Below are 18,006 nucleotides of genomic sequence, written 5' to 3' on the forward strand. Positions count from 1 at the left end.
GCTCTTGTATTGAGTTTCATGCTGGAGGTTGTCATTTTAAATTTCAAGATTTTTTTGATATTTCAGAAACTTTCTCCCAAAAACGATGAGAAATTTGAAAATTGAGAAATGTTAAAATAAACTCTTGTCTTTCCATTCAAAGCTATGGTGACCTGCCAGCCCGACGAGTTCCAGTGCAACGATGGGACCTGCATTCATGGATCCAAACAGTGTAACAAAGTGTTTGACTGTCCGGAGCACGTTGACGAGCTAGACTGCAGAAATGGTTAGTGCTGGTCACCAGGTCAGGTGCCTGCAAAGCAACTTGTTGGTGTCTCTTCAAATCTAACATTGTTGTTCTTGGTGTCAAACAGTGACCCCCTGTGAAGGCCGCTTGAAGTTCCTCTGTGGGAGTGGAGAGTGCATTGATACAAAGAAAGTATGCGACTCTCACAAGGACTGCAAAGACTGGTCAGACGAACCGCTAAAAGAATGTGGTAAGGTGGATCAAATGTTCATTTATGCATTATTGTCACGTGCAAAGGCACAGTGAAATTATTTTCTTACAAACAGTCCAGTAGAGTATTGCCACACCTCAGCATAGTGTACAGAAATAGTCCACTGACCCCACTTGCAAGAAGTGTCATGTTTTGGCGCCATTTTCAAAGTCCAGTCTGTGCTCTAGGTCTTATTGGTGTTGCCCGATCCAGGCGAGCCCCAGGCTGCTGCAGGCCTTCCTTGGACGTCTGGATCGACCTTCAAACTGATGTCCCTCTCCTCGCCTGTCCATATGATGATTTAGATAATCATTACATCTCATACATGATCTCCTTAATGTTTTGCATAAAAGCACAGCAATCAGAATGTGGAATATTTCAGGGTTGAAATAAAGATGACTTTGATGGTTTCTTGATCATTCTGCATTTGTTTCTCTCCCCCCGCGCCCCCCCCCCCCCCCCCCCCCCCCCCCCCCTCCCCTCACTCCCCCTCTGGTAATTGAAATCAGGAGCATAACTAGTGTTTGCTTTGTGAAAATAAAAAAATAGTCTCCTTTATGAGTTCAGAATTATAGCTACTGAACTACCTTGGAAGTATAGTCTTTGATATAATATAAGGAATAAGATACCAATTTGCACACAGCCCTGGGATATTCAGGTGGAAACTGTCAATAGATTAAAGATAACGAGGAGAACTTTACACTTATTTTCCAATCGATAGGAATGACACTGCATTTTAAAAACTTGATTGTTGCTCTTCAATCTAAGGAATCGGACACAACCTTGTGACTTTGAAGTGAGTTTCTACCCAAGAATGAAGGCTGGGACTACAATGTGTAGCACCAGATTGGATATAAGAAAGACTGATTAGTATAATATTTCTGCTGCACAGTCTCCAACACTACATCTCAGTCTCATGCTTGGGCAGCATAGCAGAGAATGCCCTTCAATTCAAACTTCCCCAGTTATTCAGTCAGTTAGAGGTAGTTGTCGATGCCACCGGGAAATGCGCAAAGCAAACAAATTACATTTTCTATGGGTCAATTGTAGCAATCGGAGGAGTCTTTCCATCCCTCAGTCCGACAGTCTGCAGGCACTAATATTATGAATGGTTCCATGGGCAAATATAGAAACATAGAAACATGGAAAATAGGTGTGGGAGGAGGCCATTTGGCCCTTCGAGCCAGCACCGCCATTCATTGTGATCATGGCTGATCGTCCCCAATCAATAACCCGTGCCTGCCTTCTCCCCATATCCCAATACTGTGAGGCTGGTTGTGTTTGTGAAGCTATTGTTTAACATGAGCTGGATCCTTAAAGGGAGGAATCAGGATATGACCATCCATGGTGACAGACGATTGGACTCCTGCATCAGCTCATCTACTGGAATCATTGCCTTTCTTTCTAGAGTTGGCTACATTAATACATTCTAGTGGCCTCCCTTATTACCCAAAAGTCAATCAACGCTCTGCTTTGCACAAACTAATGTGCACCAAATTCTATTTAGTAAACATTCCTATATTTCCCCAAACTGTCTCCTGGTTAAATAACACATCCATTTTAAAATTGTTGTCTTTGTCTTCAAATCCTCCCATGATCTCACCCTTTCCAACTTTGATCCCTTCCAGCCCAATAACTCAGAAATCTTCTGTTAAAGTTAACTCAGAAACGTGAGATCCCATAATTCTGGCCACTGCTCAATCATGAATTGACTAATGGTAGCTGTGTTTTCATCTGCTGAGGGATAAAGTCTGGGATTTCCACTGCCTTTCCATCACTATCTTTTTTCTTCTTTTCAGATGCTCCTTAAAATCAAGCCATTTCATTAAGCATTTGGTTATCTCCCTCGATATCATCTTGGGGCTCACTGCCACTATATGTATGAAAACATTCATAGACTGTCTTGGGATGTTTTTGTTGTGTTGTCGTGCTGTGTAGTTTAGTTTACTTTAGAGATACAGCGTGCCCTTCAGATAACCGTGTCCGCGCCGACCAGCGATCACCCTTACACTAGTTCTATTCTACACAGTAGGGAGGATTTTCAGAAGCCAATTAACCTAACAAGGTGAACATATTTTCAATATGGGAGGAAACCATGGCACCCAGAGAAATTCCACGGGGTCATAGGGTGAATGTACAAACTCCATACAGCACCCGTTGTCAGGATTGAACCCGGATCTCTGGCGCTGTAAAACAGCAACTACCACTGTTCCGCCGTAAGTGGAGGTGGCTCTTATATTGATTTCATCATTTTCCCATAAATAAAGTCATAATCAGGCGTGTACCTGAAACTAACCCGGGTATTCTCACTTTATAATTAATCTCGTCAAAATTCTCCCCCTCCCCCACCCCCTTGGTTGATTTTGGGATCCACAAATTGTAATTTGAAAACTTTTGGTGCACATCTTTTTAAAGTTCATTGTTAATTCCTTGCTGGCACGTCTAGTGTATGTGGATTACTCAAACTGCTGCATTCTACAAACATGAAAGCGATTTCTCACCGATGCTTTGCAATTGATCCGGTCCAAGTGTTGTTTCTTGTTTTGGTGCCAGGTTTAAACGAGTGCCTGACCAACAATGGTGGCTGCTCCCACATATGTAGAGACTGGAAGGTTGGATATGAATGTGAATGCCCAGCTGGATACACACTGTTAGACACAAAGACATGTGGAGGTAATTAAAATGCAAGGCAGCTCCTTCCTTCATTCATTTTTAAACAAAGAGCTGCCTGAATTGAAACACAGGTTTCAGTAATCAGCGCTGTTGGACAGAACTCAGCTGATTTATTGACTGGTTGAAATGTTTCTTTCAGATATAAATGAATGTGAAGATCTCGACCAGTGCAGCCAGATTTGCACTAACATTAAAGGAGGGTACAAATGCACCTGCTTCCAAGGTTATGAGATGGATCCAATGACTGAGAGTTGTAAAGCAGTAGGTAAGGCTTGTTTCATCTCTTCTCTCTTTGAAATGAGGTGAACGTGCTGGGTAAACTTCTATTAGTAATCCATGTACATCCTGGATGGAGGATGAAGGGAAAACGTATCATTCTTCATTTCATTCACCTGGATGCTGACACGAAGGTACAGGTTGGTCAATGGTTTCTTTATTGTCATGTGCAGCAGGTAAAGTTTAATACATTTTTGCATTCTATCCCCGTACTGAATAGCACGAGCTGAAACCTTTTACAAAGTAAATAAAGGACAAAGGACATTTATTGTCAAGTACACCAATTGGTGCAGTGAAAGTTGACTTGCCATTGCAACACACAAATAAAATAAAAACAACATTATAGAATTTAACATTAAACATAAAAAACATTACTGACACCACTGCAGTAAAAAAATAGTTGTCTGTTCAGCAGAGTCAATTCGCAGGGAAGACAAAATCTAGTTAAAGCATGAAAGAAACTGCCATCACAGTAACCTCTCCCAGTAAACCATTCCAGAACAAACAAAGCAGTGAGCGTGAGGGTTGACACAGGGGCTGGTAGGTGCTAGTTGGAACCCAATGGGGATGGATGATAGGTACGTGGAGACATCTGTGTTGAGACAGAGGCTGTGGTAGTTGGAAATGGAGAGGCGAATTTGGGCTCGTCTGAACCGGGTGGGGTGGGGGTGGGGGGTAGGTGGCAGCAGATACGGAAGCAATAATGGCCGATGGAACCGGGTTGAGGAGAGGGAGGACATAGGAAAAAGAGAGCAGAAACCCAGGTAGTTAGATATGTGGGGTATGAGCAGCTAAAACCAGGTGGGAGAGGGTAACCAGGGAAGGGGGGTGAGAGACACCAGAAAAGGTGAACAGAGCGAGAGAGAAAACATGGGCGTGGGAAAGGACACGGGGGAAATCATTGTCTGAAGTAGGGTCTCGACCCAAAACGTCACCCATTCCTTCGCCTGTCCTGCCGAATTACTCCAGCATTTTGGGTCTACGGGGAAATTATTTAACTGGAATCATAAAATTCAATGATCATACCATTGGGTTATATACTACCCATGCAGAATATTAGGTGCTGATTCTGGTGTGTGTTTGGCCCGATGGTGGCAAAGGCCAAGGGCAGATAGGTCAGCGTGGAGAGGAAAGGGGTGTTCAAATGACCCAATGGTTTTGAACATTGAAGTTTGAAAATTGAAGACTCTTTCCCCTCCCCTACCCGCATCCATCTGTTATGTCACCATTATCCCTCCCTTCCTGCTTCCATCTATCACCTAGCAACCTCTCTCTCATCACTAACACCTCTCCTCCTGACACCATCTACCCATTATTTCCCTTCACCTGGTTCCACTTATCACCTACCAGCCTCAGCCTCACTCCTTCTTCTCACATCAGTACACTGGCTACCTTCGACACTTCTAGCCCTGATCAGTCCCAGATCAACGGCCATCCCTTTGCCTCCACTGATGCTGCCTGATCCACTCCGTTCTTTCAACTGTTTATTTTTTTTGCTCTAGGTTCTAGCATCTGCAGTCGTTTGTGTCTCCACACCTCTCCTGAACATGGTTGTAAGAGAAAGATAGTTAATTATAAAGTGTGTAAGAAGGAACTGCAGATGCTGGTTTAAACCAAAGATAGACACAAAAAGCAGGAGTAACTCAGGCAGACAGACAGGCAGCATCTCTGGAGAGAGACGTTTCGGGTCGAGACCTTTCTTGGGAGAGCTTTTAACTTGGTTAAAATCATTCTTACTTACAAAAGTTCAGTCACCGAACTAGACGGGTGAAATATTCAAGCATATCCATTCCCAGGACGTATTGAGACCAATGTTTATGCCCTTCCTGTTGCATTGACTCGGAATGGCATCAGGAAATGCAGCTTGGCTCCAAACCAGAAGGTGGCAGTACTTACCAAGAATGTTAATTCTCATTGTTGATGTGCTCCCATTGTCATCCAGTGTTCGACAGTGTTGTACATTTGTATCCACTTGGATTTCCAAAATTGAATGCTTTGACTGCCTGGTGCACATCCTTTTAAAGTTCATAGTTAATCCCTTGCTGGCACGTTTAGTGTATGTGGATTGCTCAAACCGCTGCATTCTATAAACAGTAAAGCGATTTCTCGCTGATGCTATGCAATTGATCCGGTCCAAGTGTTGTTTCTTGTTTTGGTGCCAGGTTTAAACGTTGAGAATGTACTCCAGGAATGAGGGTTCAAATCATCAAATTTCAATTTGTGTTGGGTTTTTTTGCATCACTATATTCCTTAACCTTCCCTTCCACATATTACCACCAGCAATTTTTATTTTGCACGTGAAGATTCAGAACTTTATTAACAATTCATTTTTTTGCATCACTTATCGAAATAAAATGAGTGCCATTTGGTGATGAAACCTCAGTCAAGGGAACGGATTAAAGATGTGATCAAAGAGGTGGCTTTGCTGAGCGTTTTGAAGAAATGAAGGATATTAAACAGTGAATTCAGACTATCGGTCCATTGGCCAAGGGCTGTACAGTCAAGATGCTGCAAGGGGAGTGAAGAATAGAAAAACAGGCTACGCCATGAGATTTATATCAGATTTGCATGCATTCATCAGTAAACAGTCCCATTATTCATTTTTGGTTGTGCAATTCCACTGTAATGAATCAGTACATGTAGTGAAACCTAGACACCATTCAGGCAAGGACAAATGAGAAGGTGTAACCTCATGTGTATGAAGGAACTGCAGATGCTGGTTTAAACCAACGATAGACACAAAATGCTGGAGTAACTCAGCAGGACAGGTAGCATCTCTGGATAGAAGGAATGGGTGACATTTCGGGTCGACCCAAAATGTCACCCATTCCTTCTCACCAGAGATGCTACCTGTCCCGCTGAGTTACTCCAGCTTTTTGTGTCTATCTATGATGTGGCCTTGATTGAATTCTCCACAGGGGGCAGTTTAGTTTGCGTTATTATTGTCATGGCTACCGAGGTACAGTGAAAAGCTTTTGTTTGTGTACCATCCGGTTAAAGATGAATACAATGAACCTGTCCACAGTGCACATATTAAGGATAAAGGGTACAACATTTAGCGCAAGATATAATATAACATTCTGATAAAGTCTGATTTAAAGATAATTCAAATAAGGTAGATAGGAGGTCAGGACTGCATTCCAGCTGATGACAGCTGAAGAAACTATCCATGAACATGGAGGTATACGTTTTCTAAACATCTGTATCTCTTGCCTGTTGGGAGATGGAAGAAGAGGGAGTAACTGGAGAGAGACTGGTCCTTGATTATGCCAGCGGCCTTGCCGAGACAGCATGAAGTATGGATGTAGTTGGGGGAAGGGATGCTGGTTTGTGCGATGGTCTGGGCTAAGTCACAACTCTCTGCAATTTCTTGCATCCTTGGATGGAGCTATTCACAAACCAGGCTGTATGCGAAGGCAGTATATAGGCAATAGGGCGATCACGGTGGTGCAGCAGTAGAGTTGCTGCCTTGCAGAAAATGCAGTGCCAGAGACCACCGGTTCGATCCCGACTACGGGTGCTGTCTGAATGAAGGAATAGGTTTATTGGCCAAGTATTCACATACAAGGAATTTGCCTTGGTGCTCCGCCCGCAAGTGACAATATGACATACAGTGACAGTTAGGAATGACACATAAAACATTAACTCTGTACGGAGTTTGTACGTTCTCCCCGTGACCTGCGTGGGTTTTCTCCGAGATCTTCGGATTCCTCCCACACTCCAAAGACGTACAGGTTTGTAGGTTAATTGGCTTGGTAAATGTAAAAATTGTCCCTAGTGTGTGTAGGATAGCGTTAATGTGTGGGGATCGGTCGGCGCGGACCCAATGGGCCGAAGGGCCTGTTTCCACACTGTATCACTAAACTAAACTAAATATAGTTAGAAAGACCAGGCATGGTCAACTTGATACGAGGTATGATGATCAAGATGGAATTCAGACCATGATGGAGTTTGTGCTGAGTAGAACATGGGAGATGACAAAAAAGCATTCTCACAGATCCTTGTTGGGTTAGAAAGGCCAGTTTGGTGCTTGTGGTCCACACTAAACACAACAGAACTTGCTGTTTTCATCTACTCAATTTGATCTCAACTTAAGCAAAACTTTCAAAAGATTCATTCTTGTTTTCACGTTCCTCACTGGCCTCATCCTTCCCTGCCTCTGAAACAGCGCACAATCCTTCAAGATGCCTGCACTCCAATTCTAAGCTCACGTTTTCAGCTTCCAAGAACCAATCTCTGGAATTCCCTTCTCAAACCTTCTGCCTCTCAACTTCATTATCCCTGGATGTGTTTGACCAATTTCTTTCACCAAGTTATTAGTTATTTATCTTTGTGCTTTCTTGTGCTTTAGTAAGTAAGTAAGTAAGTAAGTTTTATTTATATAGCACGATTTAAGTCAACTCGCATTGCCACCAAAGTGCTTTACATAAATTAAATAATAAGTTTCCATACAAACCATAGAAAAAGGTTAAAAATAAATAAATAAAGAAAATGGACACAACACATTATAGAGTTCAACACAAACATCCCCCCACAGCAGAATAAAAAATTTAGGGAAAGGCCCAGAAAGTTAAGTCCTCTTCCTCTGAAACACCGAGGTCGGGCCCATTTGTGGCCTTGCAGCCAGTCCGATGATTTTCAGGGCCTTCTTGCCGTAAAGATGGAACTCTGGCGTCGGGTGAAACAATTCCTCAAGCGGCTTGGAAAGTCTGGAGCGGCTGCCTCCTCCCCGGAGATTGGAGACCGGGGCACTCGTAGACCTCAGGCCGCGCCGGTTGGAGCTCCGACCACGGCGAACTCGATCCCAGGCTCCGCGGCGCTCCAAATCCAGCGCCGCCCGCGGCCGGACGCCCGCAGCCACAGCTCCGCGATGTTGGGAGTCGGCAGCCACAGCGCTCCGGAGCTTACCGCACGGCGACCCGGCAAGGCATCGCCTGCTCCGTGGCTCCGCTCCGTGATGGTGTCCTTGCGCTGCGCCGCCGCCGAAGCTGTAGTCCCGGCCGGTCCCGACAGGAAACGCCGCTCCATTCTCGATAACAACAGTTAGCAACAAATTATGTTTAATAATATTCCAGTGAAGCGTGAGATTTATTTTTTATTTTATTTTGTTGATACACACCTCGATGGCAGCCTTGCCGACAGTCTGTATGTCCTTTTTATTTTTATTTTTAGTGTGTTTAAAAAATTTGTGTTAATTGTTTTGGGTAGTGGAGGGGGTCGGGGGAATTTTTTTTTCAATCTCTTACCTTGCCCGAGATGCGACTGTTTTCCGGGTCATATCTCCGGTCGCTCTGCGACCTAACATCGTGGAGCTGGAGGCCTTGCTCTGGACTAACTTTGAGCCCCACCGCGGGGCGTGGACTTAACATCGGAATCGATCCCTTGCTCGCAGTCTCGGGTAAGAGAGCGAAGTCGGGAGCTCCAAAAGTCGCACGACGTTCGCCAAGCCCCGACCCGGGGTCAGATCGCCCGGCGCGGGGAGCTGACATCCCCCCCGATGCAGGAGCTAGATCGCTCCAACGAGGAGGCACGCCTCTGACTACGGGAGTAAGATCGTCCCGTCAATGGAAGGTTAGAAGCCCCCGACCGCTGGAGGACAAAGAAGGGAAGAGATTGAACTTTTATTCGCCTCCCATCACAGTGAGGAATGTGGAGGAGTCACTGTGGTGGATGTTTATGTTAAAATGTATTTTGAGTGTTCTGTTGCTTTTTATTGGCATGACTCTTGGCAAATGGAATTCCTCGTATGTTGCATTAAATACTTGGCTAATAAAGTGTGAGTGTGATTATGATTATGATTTGGGCGTCACTGACAATACTGACAATTATTTCCTGTCCTTAACTGACCTTGAGGAAGGAGTGACGATGAAAGTCTTGAACCACTGATGAAGGTACGATCCACTGTGCACTTGGAAACATTAGATTGATGATGAGCAAATGGCAATATAGTTGCAGGTCAGGATGGCGTGTGTACAGGATGGTAAACTCTAGGTAATAGAGAAACACGGAATTGCAGGTGCTGGGTTAGTTTAGAGATACAATGCGAAAACAGGCCCTTCGGCCCATCTAGTCGTCACTGACCAGTGATCCCCGCAGACTACACACACAAGGGACAATATACTGTACATTTATACCAGCTCAATTAATCTACAAACCTGAACGTCTTTGGAGTATGGGATGAAACCGAAGATCTCGGCGAAAACCCTCGGGGGGAACGTACAAACTCCATACAGACAGCACCCGTAGTCAGGATTGAACTCTCGTTTCTGGCGCTATAAGGCAGTAGCTCTACTGCTATGCCATTGCACTGTCCAAAGAAAGACATAAGGTTGTGGAGTAACTCAGCAGATCAGGCAGTAGTTCTAGAGAGGAGGAGAACTTCTTTAAAGTAGGCATACCTTGAGGAGAGGTGGAGAACTTTACCAGAGATGCTGCCTGACACACTGAGTTACTCCAACACTTTGTGTTCATTTTTTAATATGGCTAATAGAGATCAGGAGTTTGAAAGGTGCTGTTGAAGTAGCCTGGGTGAGTAGTTGCAGCCCTCCTTGTAAATAGTACACATGGTGTGTCTGGGGGAGGAAATGAATGTTTTGTGCAGTTAAGTGGGCTGCTTTGTTTTAGAAGATAGAGTTATTTGCGCTGCACTCATCACACTTCTGACTGCTATGGATGGAAAGGCCTTGGGGTTTCAGAATATGCCCGTTCTAAGCTAGGTCTCGCTGATGTAAAGGAAGCCATATCAGCAACACTGAATGCAGTAGACTAGGTTAGAGGAGTATGTGAACCTTTGCCTCATCTAGAAGAGCTGCTGTCGTCTTTTCTCAGCTTTCTCGGCCCCAACTACAATTGGTCTGAAGTCTTCGAGAGTAGCTGTCTGGCCCTCTGAATTACTCCAACATTCAATATATATGTTTTATGAACCAGCATCTGAAGTTCCTTATGCCTAATTCTTATCACCCTTGCCTATTAGTTGTTATTCTGTCATTTTTTTCTTTATTCTTGCAAACTTGTCATTTGCTGCAGGGTATCTTTGATCTCTGGCAGCCGTGATTTTTATGTTGCTGGTCCAGCTGCATGTCTGGTCTGTGGCGAACTTGGTCATGATAATATCACAATGTCAAGGTGTGGTGGTTACACTGTCTTGGTGGAGATGGTCGTTTCTTCACAATTTTGTGGAGTGAATGTTACTTGCCATTTATCACCACATGCCTGAATGTTGTCGAGATCGTGCTGCTCGTAAGCACGCTGCTGTATTTGCGTGAATAGAATTGAACACTGCACAAGAATCAGTGGATGGCCCTCTTCTGACCTTCTGATGAAAGAAGGGTCATTGATAAAGAAGCTGAAACCTGCTGTTCCTGACAACCATATTCTTTTGTGCAATGTATGACCAGAGTTGCTTGATGTAACATTTGGTCAAATGCTGCCCAGATCTCATGGGCTGTCACTAGGTGCCTCCGTCAGTTTCGCCACCTCCAACGTGACCCCACCACTCGCCACATCTTCCCATCTCCCCCCATATCTGCCTTCTGCAAAGACCGCTCCCTCCATAACTCCCTTGTCAATTCTTCCCTTCCCTCCCGTACCACCCCCTCCCCGGGCACTTTCCCTTGCAACCGCAAGTGATGCAACACTTGTCTCTTTACCTCCCCCCCTCGACTCCATTCAAGGACTCAAGCAGTCGTTCCAGGTGCGACAGGTTTACCTGCATCTCCTCCAACCTCATCTATTGCATCCGCTGCTCTAGATGTCAGCAGATCTATATCGGTGAGACCAAGCGGAGGTTGGGCGATCGTTTCACTGAACACCTCCGCTCGGTCCGCAATAACCAACCTGACCTCCCGGTGGCTCAGCACTTCAAGTCCCCCTCCCACTCCGTATCCGACCTCTCTGTCCTGGGTCTCCTCCATGGCCACAGTGAGCAGCACTGGAAATTGGAGGAACAGCACCTCATATTCCGCTTGGGGAGTCTGCATCCTGGGGGCATGAACATCGAATTCTCCCAATTTTGTTAGTCCTTGCTGTCTCCTCCCCTTCCTCAGTCCCCCTGCTGTCTCCTCCCATCCCCCAGCCTTCGGGCTCCTCCTCCTTTTTCCTTTCTTGTCCCCGCCCCCCCCACCCCTGATCAGTCTGAAGAAGGGTTTTGGCCCGAAACGTTGCCTATTTCCTTCGCTCCATAAATGCTGCTGCATCTGCTGAGTTTCTCCAGCTTTTTTGTGTACCTTCAATTTTCCAGCATCTGCAGTTCCTTCTTAAACACCTAATTTATTGGTGCTGGTGTCTGATCAGTAATGAGTCTTGTTTTGTTGAGATGCATTCAAGAGGAGCACCACTTCTGCAAGGTGGAAAACATCCTTTTGTCTGGATTAGGGTTAGTTGTCAGTGGAGTTTCTTAAAGGTGGAATCATTGTAACAGTCCAGCTGTTTTTATGCTGCTCACTTTAGTAATGGGAGGCAGAGGAATAAAGTGTCACTGAGGTCCTTTCAAAGCAGAAAGCAAACGGGTGTAAGAACTCAGCAGGTTATGCAGTATCTGTGAAGGTGATGGCATGGTCAACATTTCAGGTCGAGACCCTGCACCAGTTGTGCTCTTGCAACTTTTCCCTAGGTCTAGGAGTTTGGATCCAACAAATATTATTCATTAGTAAAGTGCTTGCAAATCTTGTTTACTTTATCCGTAATGGAATAGACTCGGTTTTTACTCGCTAGAATTTAGAAGATTGAGGGGGGATCTTATAGAAACGTACAAAATTCTTAAGGGGTTGGACAGGCTAGATGCAGGAAGATTGTTCCCGATGTTGGGGAAGTCCAGAACAAGGGGTCACAGTTTAAGTATAAGGGGGAAGTCTTTTAGGACCGAGATGAGAAAAACATTTTTCACACAGAGAGTGGTGAATCTCTGGAATTCTCTGCCACAGAAGGTAGTTGAGGCCAGTTCATTGGCTATATTTAAGTTAGATGTGGCCCTTGTGGCTAAAGGTATCAGGGGGTATGGAGAAAAGGCAGGTACAGGATACTGAGTTGGATGATCAGCCATGATCATATTGAATGGCGATGCAGGCTCGAAGAGCCAAATGGCCTACTACTGCACCTATTTTCTATGTTTCTATGTTTCTAGGGAACATTGCAAACAGCAAAACGCAGCCCAAAATAAATAAATACAAGAACCTACCCGGCACATTGGTGCTTCAAGTACAGTTTCACTCTATTGGTCTCAGATGAGTTCTACCAACTACGTTTTGTTACTTTCAAGTCTGTGAGTAAACTTTTCATTTTTTAATAGGCAAAAGCCCTGCTGTGCTCTTCACTAATAGCCATGATATCAGAATGATTAATTTGTTGAAGAAAGAGTACACTCGTCTAGTATCCACGTTAAAGAATGTGGTCTCCCTTGATGTGGATGTTGAAGAAAATAAGATATACTGGATTGACCTGTACTACAAAATAATCTATAGGTAAGTGATTTTTCTTTCAACTTGATGATCATCCCTGGTTTCCCACAATATTCAAGAATACACTCAATCAGGTCCCAATGATTTATACATGTGCATTTTAAGCCCTCAAGCACCTTCTGTCTAAGACATCACTATTTACTTCCCCAAGCTCCCGAACATTTTGAAACACATTAAAAGTGCTGTATAAATGTAAGTCCACCTGCGTCTAATTTGAATTCCTGCTCTGAACTTTGTCTTCATTTATAGTGCATCTGAGACGGCAGCACACAATGGAAGGAAATCCTCCTCATTTGTGTGAAACTCATTTATGTATTGCCCACCAAAATGTCACCAGCGAGGGTGATTCTCATATTACACTGGTCCTAAATAATGTGATTGTCGTAACAACGGCAGCAACGTCAATATCCGAGTGTATTTCACAAAACATTATACTACCAACACAAATTAAGATGATGGCCAACATCCATGCATGTATTCTCTGTGAATCTGTAATTCCTTCCCACAGAGTTCATAAATAACAAGCAGAAGGAGCAGGAGTTTTATTCACTGATTTCCCAAACATAATTTGCCCTCATCATTAACCTCTAACTCATAACTACACTCCCACTGTCTGAAATTATATTAATTGTGCAATGTGATTGGTCTTGCATTTAAAACTATTTAAAAGTGGAGTGTAAATTACAAATGAATTAAACACTTATTCCATGAACTGTGTTCCAGTGCACCTTTGGATAAAGGCAGTGATCCCAGCCAGCATATCCATCTGATTGAGCAAGGACTCCTAATTCCTGAATGTCTAGCAATAGATTGGATTCACAAAAATATATATTGGACAGACTCTGGTACCAAGTCAATCTCTGTGGCCACGATTGACGGGACTAAAATAAAGACCCTTATCAACACTGAGCTTGAGAATCCCAGAGCCATTGTGGTCGACCCCATTCAAGGGTAAGTGACGGGAAAGTTATCAATTCCATTTTTGTCTTGCCATTGTTCTCGTTCTTGTTCTCTCATCCTTTGACCCTGTTCAATCAGGTTCATGTACTGGTCAGACTGGGGAAGCTCTGCAAAGATCGAGAAAGCTGGACTAAATGGGCTTGATCGTCAATCACTTGTCAAGGACAACATTGAATGGCCAAATGGAATCACGTTAGGTAGGTGATATTACAGCAATGTGTTCTATTTTAGTGAGGCTGCTTTGGATTGCACAGTGAAGCAAAGGTGGACATCAACTATTCAGTTTATATCAGGAATTGGATGAGTTTGCTGATGTCTGAACTAAGTGGTAATCTGAGCACTGGTGAGGATGCGAATGGGTTCATGGAGAGATAGACAAGCTGAATGAATGGGCAACAACATGGCAGATATCGTTCAATGTGGGAAAATCCACTGGTAGAATATCCTGGGCACTTTTACTAAGTGCAGAGGCATTGAAAAATGCAGATGTTCAAAAGGGCCTGGAGGTCCTTACACACAAATCACTGAAAGCTAACATTCAGACACAACTCGGAAGGCAAATAGTATATTGGCCTTTACTGCAGGGGGATTGAATAGAAAAGGTAAACTGTCTGTTACAATTGCTGCAACCGGGTCTTGGCGAGGCACACCTGGAGGACAGTGTACAATTTTGTTCTCTAACCGTTTGAGGAAAAAGTGCAGTTACAGTGAAGGGAATGCAGCAAAGATTCTCTGTACTATTTACTGGGACGACAGGTCTGCCACATGAGGAGAAATTGGATAGATTAGGCCTCTGTTCTCTAGTCTTGGAAAATGGGAGTGACCTCATTGGAATGTACTAAGCCAGTACTCGCTGGAATTTAGAATGATGAGGGGGACCTCATTGATACCAACCGAATAATGAAAGGCCTAGATAAAGTGAATGTGTTGATATTTTCACTAGTGGGCGAGTCTAGATCCAGAGGGCACAGCCTCAGAATAAAAGGAAGTACCTTTAGAAAGGAGATAAAGGAATTTATTTAATCAAAGCGTGGTGAATCTATGGAATTAATTGCCACTGACGCCTGTGGAGGCCAACATTTGGTATTTTCAAGGCGTAGATTGGCAGACACTTGATTGGTAGGGTGTGAAGGGTTATGGGAGAAGGCAAGAGAATGGGTTTGGGAGGAAAAGATAGATTAGCCATGGATGAATGGCAGAGTCTACTCGATGAGCCGAATGGCCTAATTCTCCTCCTATGACATGAACATGAAATTCTGAGAGCATTTAACAGTATAGAAACTGGGAGAATGGTTTCCCTGGTTAAGGAGTATTCAACTTTCACAGGCTCTAAATAAATAGCAATTTATTTAAGTTTGAAATAAGGAGAAATGCTTTCTCAATTGGAAGATCGTAAATCTTTAGAGTTCTCTAGACTGTGCAGTCATTGAGTTCAAAATAACAATCAATAGATTCGTAGACGTGTGAAAAATAAGAATGCTAAATCTGGAGGTAATCTGACCGAATTTGAGTCTGGACAGAGTAGACATTTAATCTGATGTAATTTATTTTACATCAACATAGAAACATAGAAAATAGGTGCAGGAAAAGACCATTCGGCCTTTCGAGCCAGCACCGCCATTCATTGTGATCATGGCTGATCGTCCCCAATCAATAACCCGTGCCTGCATTCTCCCCATATCCTGTGATTCCACTAGCCCCTAGAGCTCTACCTAAATCTCTCTTGAATCCATCCAGTGATTTGGCCTCCACTGCCCTCTGTGGCAGGGAATTCCACGAATTCACAACTCTGGGCGAAAAAGTTTTTTTCTCACAGTCTTAAATGGCCTCCCCTTTATTCTAAGACTGCAGCCCCTGGTTCTGGACTCAGGGAACATTGGGAACATTTTTCCTGTATCTAGCTTGTCCAGTGCTTTTATAATTTTATATGTTTCTATAAGAACCCCCTCATCCTTCTAAACTCCAGTGAATACAAGCCTAGTCTTTTCAATCTTTCCTATTATGACAGTCCTGCCATCCCAGGGATCAATCTCGTGAACCTACGCTGCACTGCCTCAATCACAAGGATGTCCTTCCTCAAATTAGGAGACCAGAACTGTACACAATACTCCAGATGTGGTCTCTCCAGCTGAACTTTATTTCTCCCTGTATGTTAGTTTTGGATTAAAACTAATATTGAATGCCTGTTGCCCCTGGTGAAAGGAGTTGATGAATCTGTAGTGACACAAGGGTTGTATCTAATTGTAGATTTATTGAACCAACGCCTATATTGGGTTGACTCCAAACTACACCAGCTTTCCAGCATTGATCTCAACGGTGGGAATAGAAAAACATTGCTATTCTCAGAAGAATATTTGACACATCCATCTGCACTTGCGGTATTTGAGGTAAGACTTGGAAGCTCTGTGTACCTGTAGTTAGCACCAAAACAGAAAAGCCCACAATTTCCTTTCTTTAAGCTTCATGCAATACCTGAACACAGCCTTTCTGAATGTGAATGTTTTGTATGTAGTCATTTTCTTTAAATTAAATTGAGTTAAGTTATAATCAGTTTGCACAAATCTGCGGTAATTAAGATCAGCAGGACTTGAGTCCACTGAAAAATTGAATTGACCTGGGTCCAAAGTTTCTCTGTGCATCAGCTCCTGCCTCTCAATCATTGACTCTAGCTGGGATGAGGGACTTGAGGAGGTTTGTGGTCATTATTGTTGTGGATAGCTTCACTGTCAAGCCTGGGATCATGACTGAAGCTCCTCTTAGCGATCCCTGGAAGCGATGACGCGATGCACGCTGTGACGTGTCGGGCGACAATTCTGTCAACATGTTGAACGACGATAGAAGCCAACAGCAAGCTACATCGACTGACACACGAGCAAACGAACTGTCAAGCCCAGCCCTCTCCTGCCATCTGGATTGGTACAGCTTGCAGCAAGTGACAGGAACCTGTTCGCTTCCTTGGTCCCTATTACTACCTACTTTCAATCTATAGGAATAGGAGTAGGAATACTTTATTGTCACATGTGACTAGGCACAGTGAAATTCTTTGCTTGCATTCACAATGTAAACAAATAGTGCCACCTACGGTGCCGACAAAGTTACAAAGCACTCCGGCTCCCCCTTTTGTCCCCCCCCCCCCCCACCTCCCTCACGGCGGTCCCTCCACGCCGGATCCTCCATTGTTCTTCCCATCTCCCCTCACGGTGGTCTTCCACACTCTCATCGACCGTCGACCCACGAGGCATCGCCGCCGAAGCCCCGTCATCGCGAGGCTTCACTGCTGCCGCCGCTTCACCGCTGCCGACGCCCCACTTCACGCCTCTGTGGTGCCGGCCCGGGACCCAGACACAGGCTCCGTCGGCCGCTTCGTCCGACCTGGGCTTCTCTGTGGTGCCCGATCCGACCCAGGTCTCCGGCCACGTTCCCAGTCCACAGCTGCGGCCTGTCGGGAAGCCTTCTGGCTGCCAAGGTCAATTTTAAGAGCCTCAGTGTGTTATTAGTTCATAAGTGATAGGAGGAGAATTAGGCCTTTCGGCCCATCAAGTCTACTCCGCCATTCAGTCATTGCTGATCTATCTCTCCCTCACAACCCGATTCTTCTGCCTTCTCCCCATAACCCCTGTTACCCGTACTAATCAAGAATCCATTTTTCTCTTAAAAATATCCATTGATTTGGCCTGCCCAGCCTTCTGTGGCAATGATTGCCGCGGATTCATAGCCCTCTGATTGGAGAAATTCCTCCTCATTGCCTTCCATAAAGGAAGGATCTTCTATTCAGAGGCTATGATCCCTCGTCTTCGACTCCCCCACTAGAGGAACCATCCTCTCCACATCCACTCTATCCAGGCTACGTTTAGAGTTATGGTTTACTTTATTTATTATGTCAGATTTGTTCATTTGTAATTATGCACTGGTGACATGGTTCTGTGAGTACAGAGCAATATTTTAATGTGTGAGAAAGAACTGCAGATGCTGGATAAAATCGAACGTGGACTCAAAATGCTGGAGTAACTCAGCAGGTGAGGCAGTATCTATGGAGAGAAGGAATGGGTGACGTTTCGGGTTGAGACCCTTCTTATGTTGTTGCTTTTGAACATTTCTAAAATACCAGCAATTCATAGCCAAGATCAGCACAGACTAAGTTGTGATTTCTACCTCTGCTGAACGCA

At 44.4% G+C, this 18,006-nt stretch overlaps 1 protein-coding gene across 3 annotated transcripts in view; it reads left to right on the top strand.

The window, feature by feature from the left end:
• The window catches only part of lrp8 (LDL receptor related protein 8), a 94,769-nt gene that overhangs the window by 64,424 nt on the left and 12,339 nt on the right, over positions 1-18,006 (top strand). For all 3 annotated transcript variants that reach the window (XM_033028122.1, XM_033028120.1, XM_033028121.1), the window contains 8 exons: positions 143-265; positions 354-476; positions 3,030-3,149; positions 3,289-3,414; positions 12,712-12,883; positions 13,604-13,831; positions 13,919-14,037; positions 16,088-16,227. In XM_033028122.1, coding sequence (XP_032884013.1) covers positions 143-265; positions 354-476; positions 3,030-3,149; positions 3,289-3,414; positions 12,712-12,883; positions 13,604-13,831; positions 13,919-14,037; positions 16,088-16,227 — 1,151 coding nt within the window. The remainder of the gene's footprint in view (positions 1-142; positions 266-353; positions 477-3,029; positions 3,150-3,288; positions 3,415-12,711; positions 12,884-13,603; positions 13,832-13,918; positions 14,038-16,087; positions 16,228-18,006) is intronic.

The sequence above is a fragment of the Amblyraja radiata genome, chromosome 10 (assembly GCF_010909765.2).
Source record: "Amblyraja radiata isolate CabotCenter1 chromosome 10, sAmbRad1.1.pri, whole genome shotgun sequence".
Lineage (NCBI taxonomy): Eukaryota > Metazoa > Chordata > Chondrichthyes > Rajiformes > Rajidae > Amblyraja > Amblyraja radiata.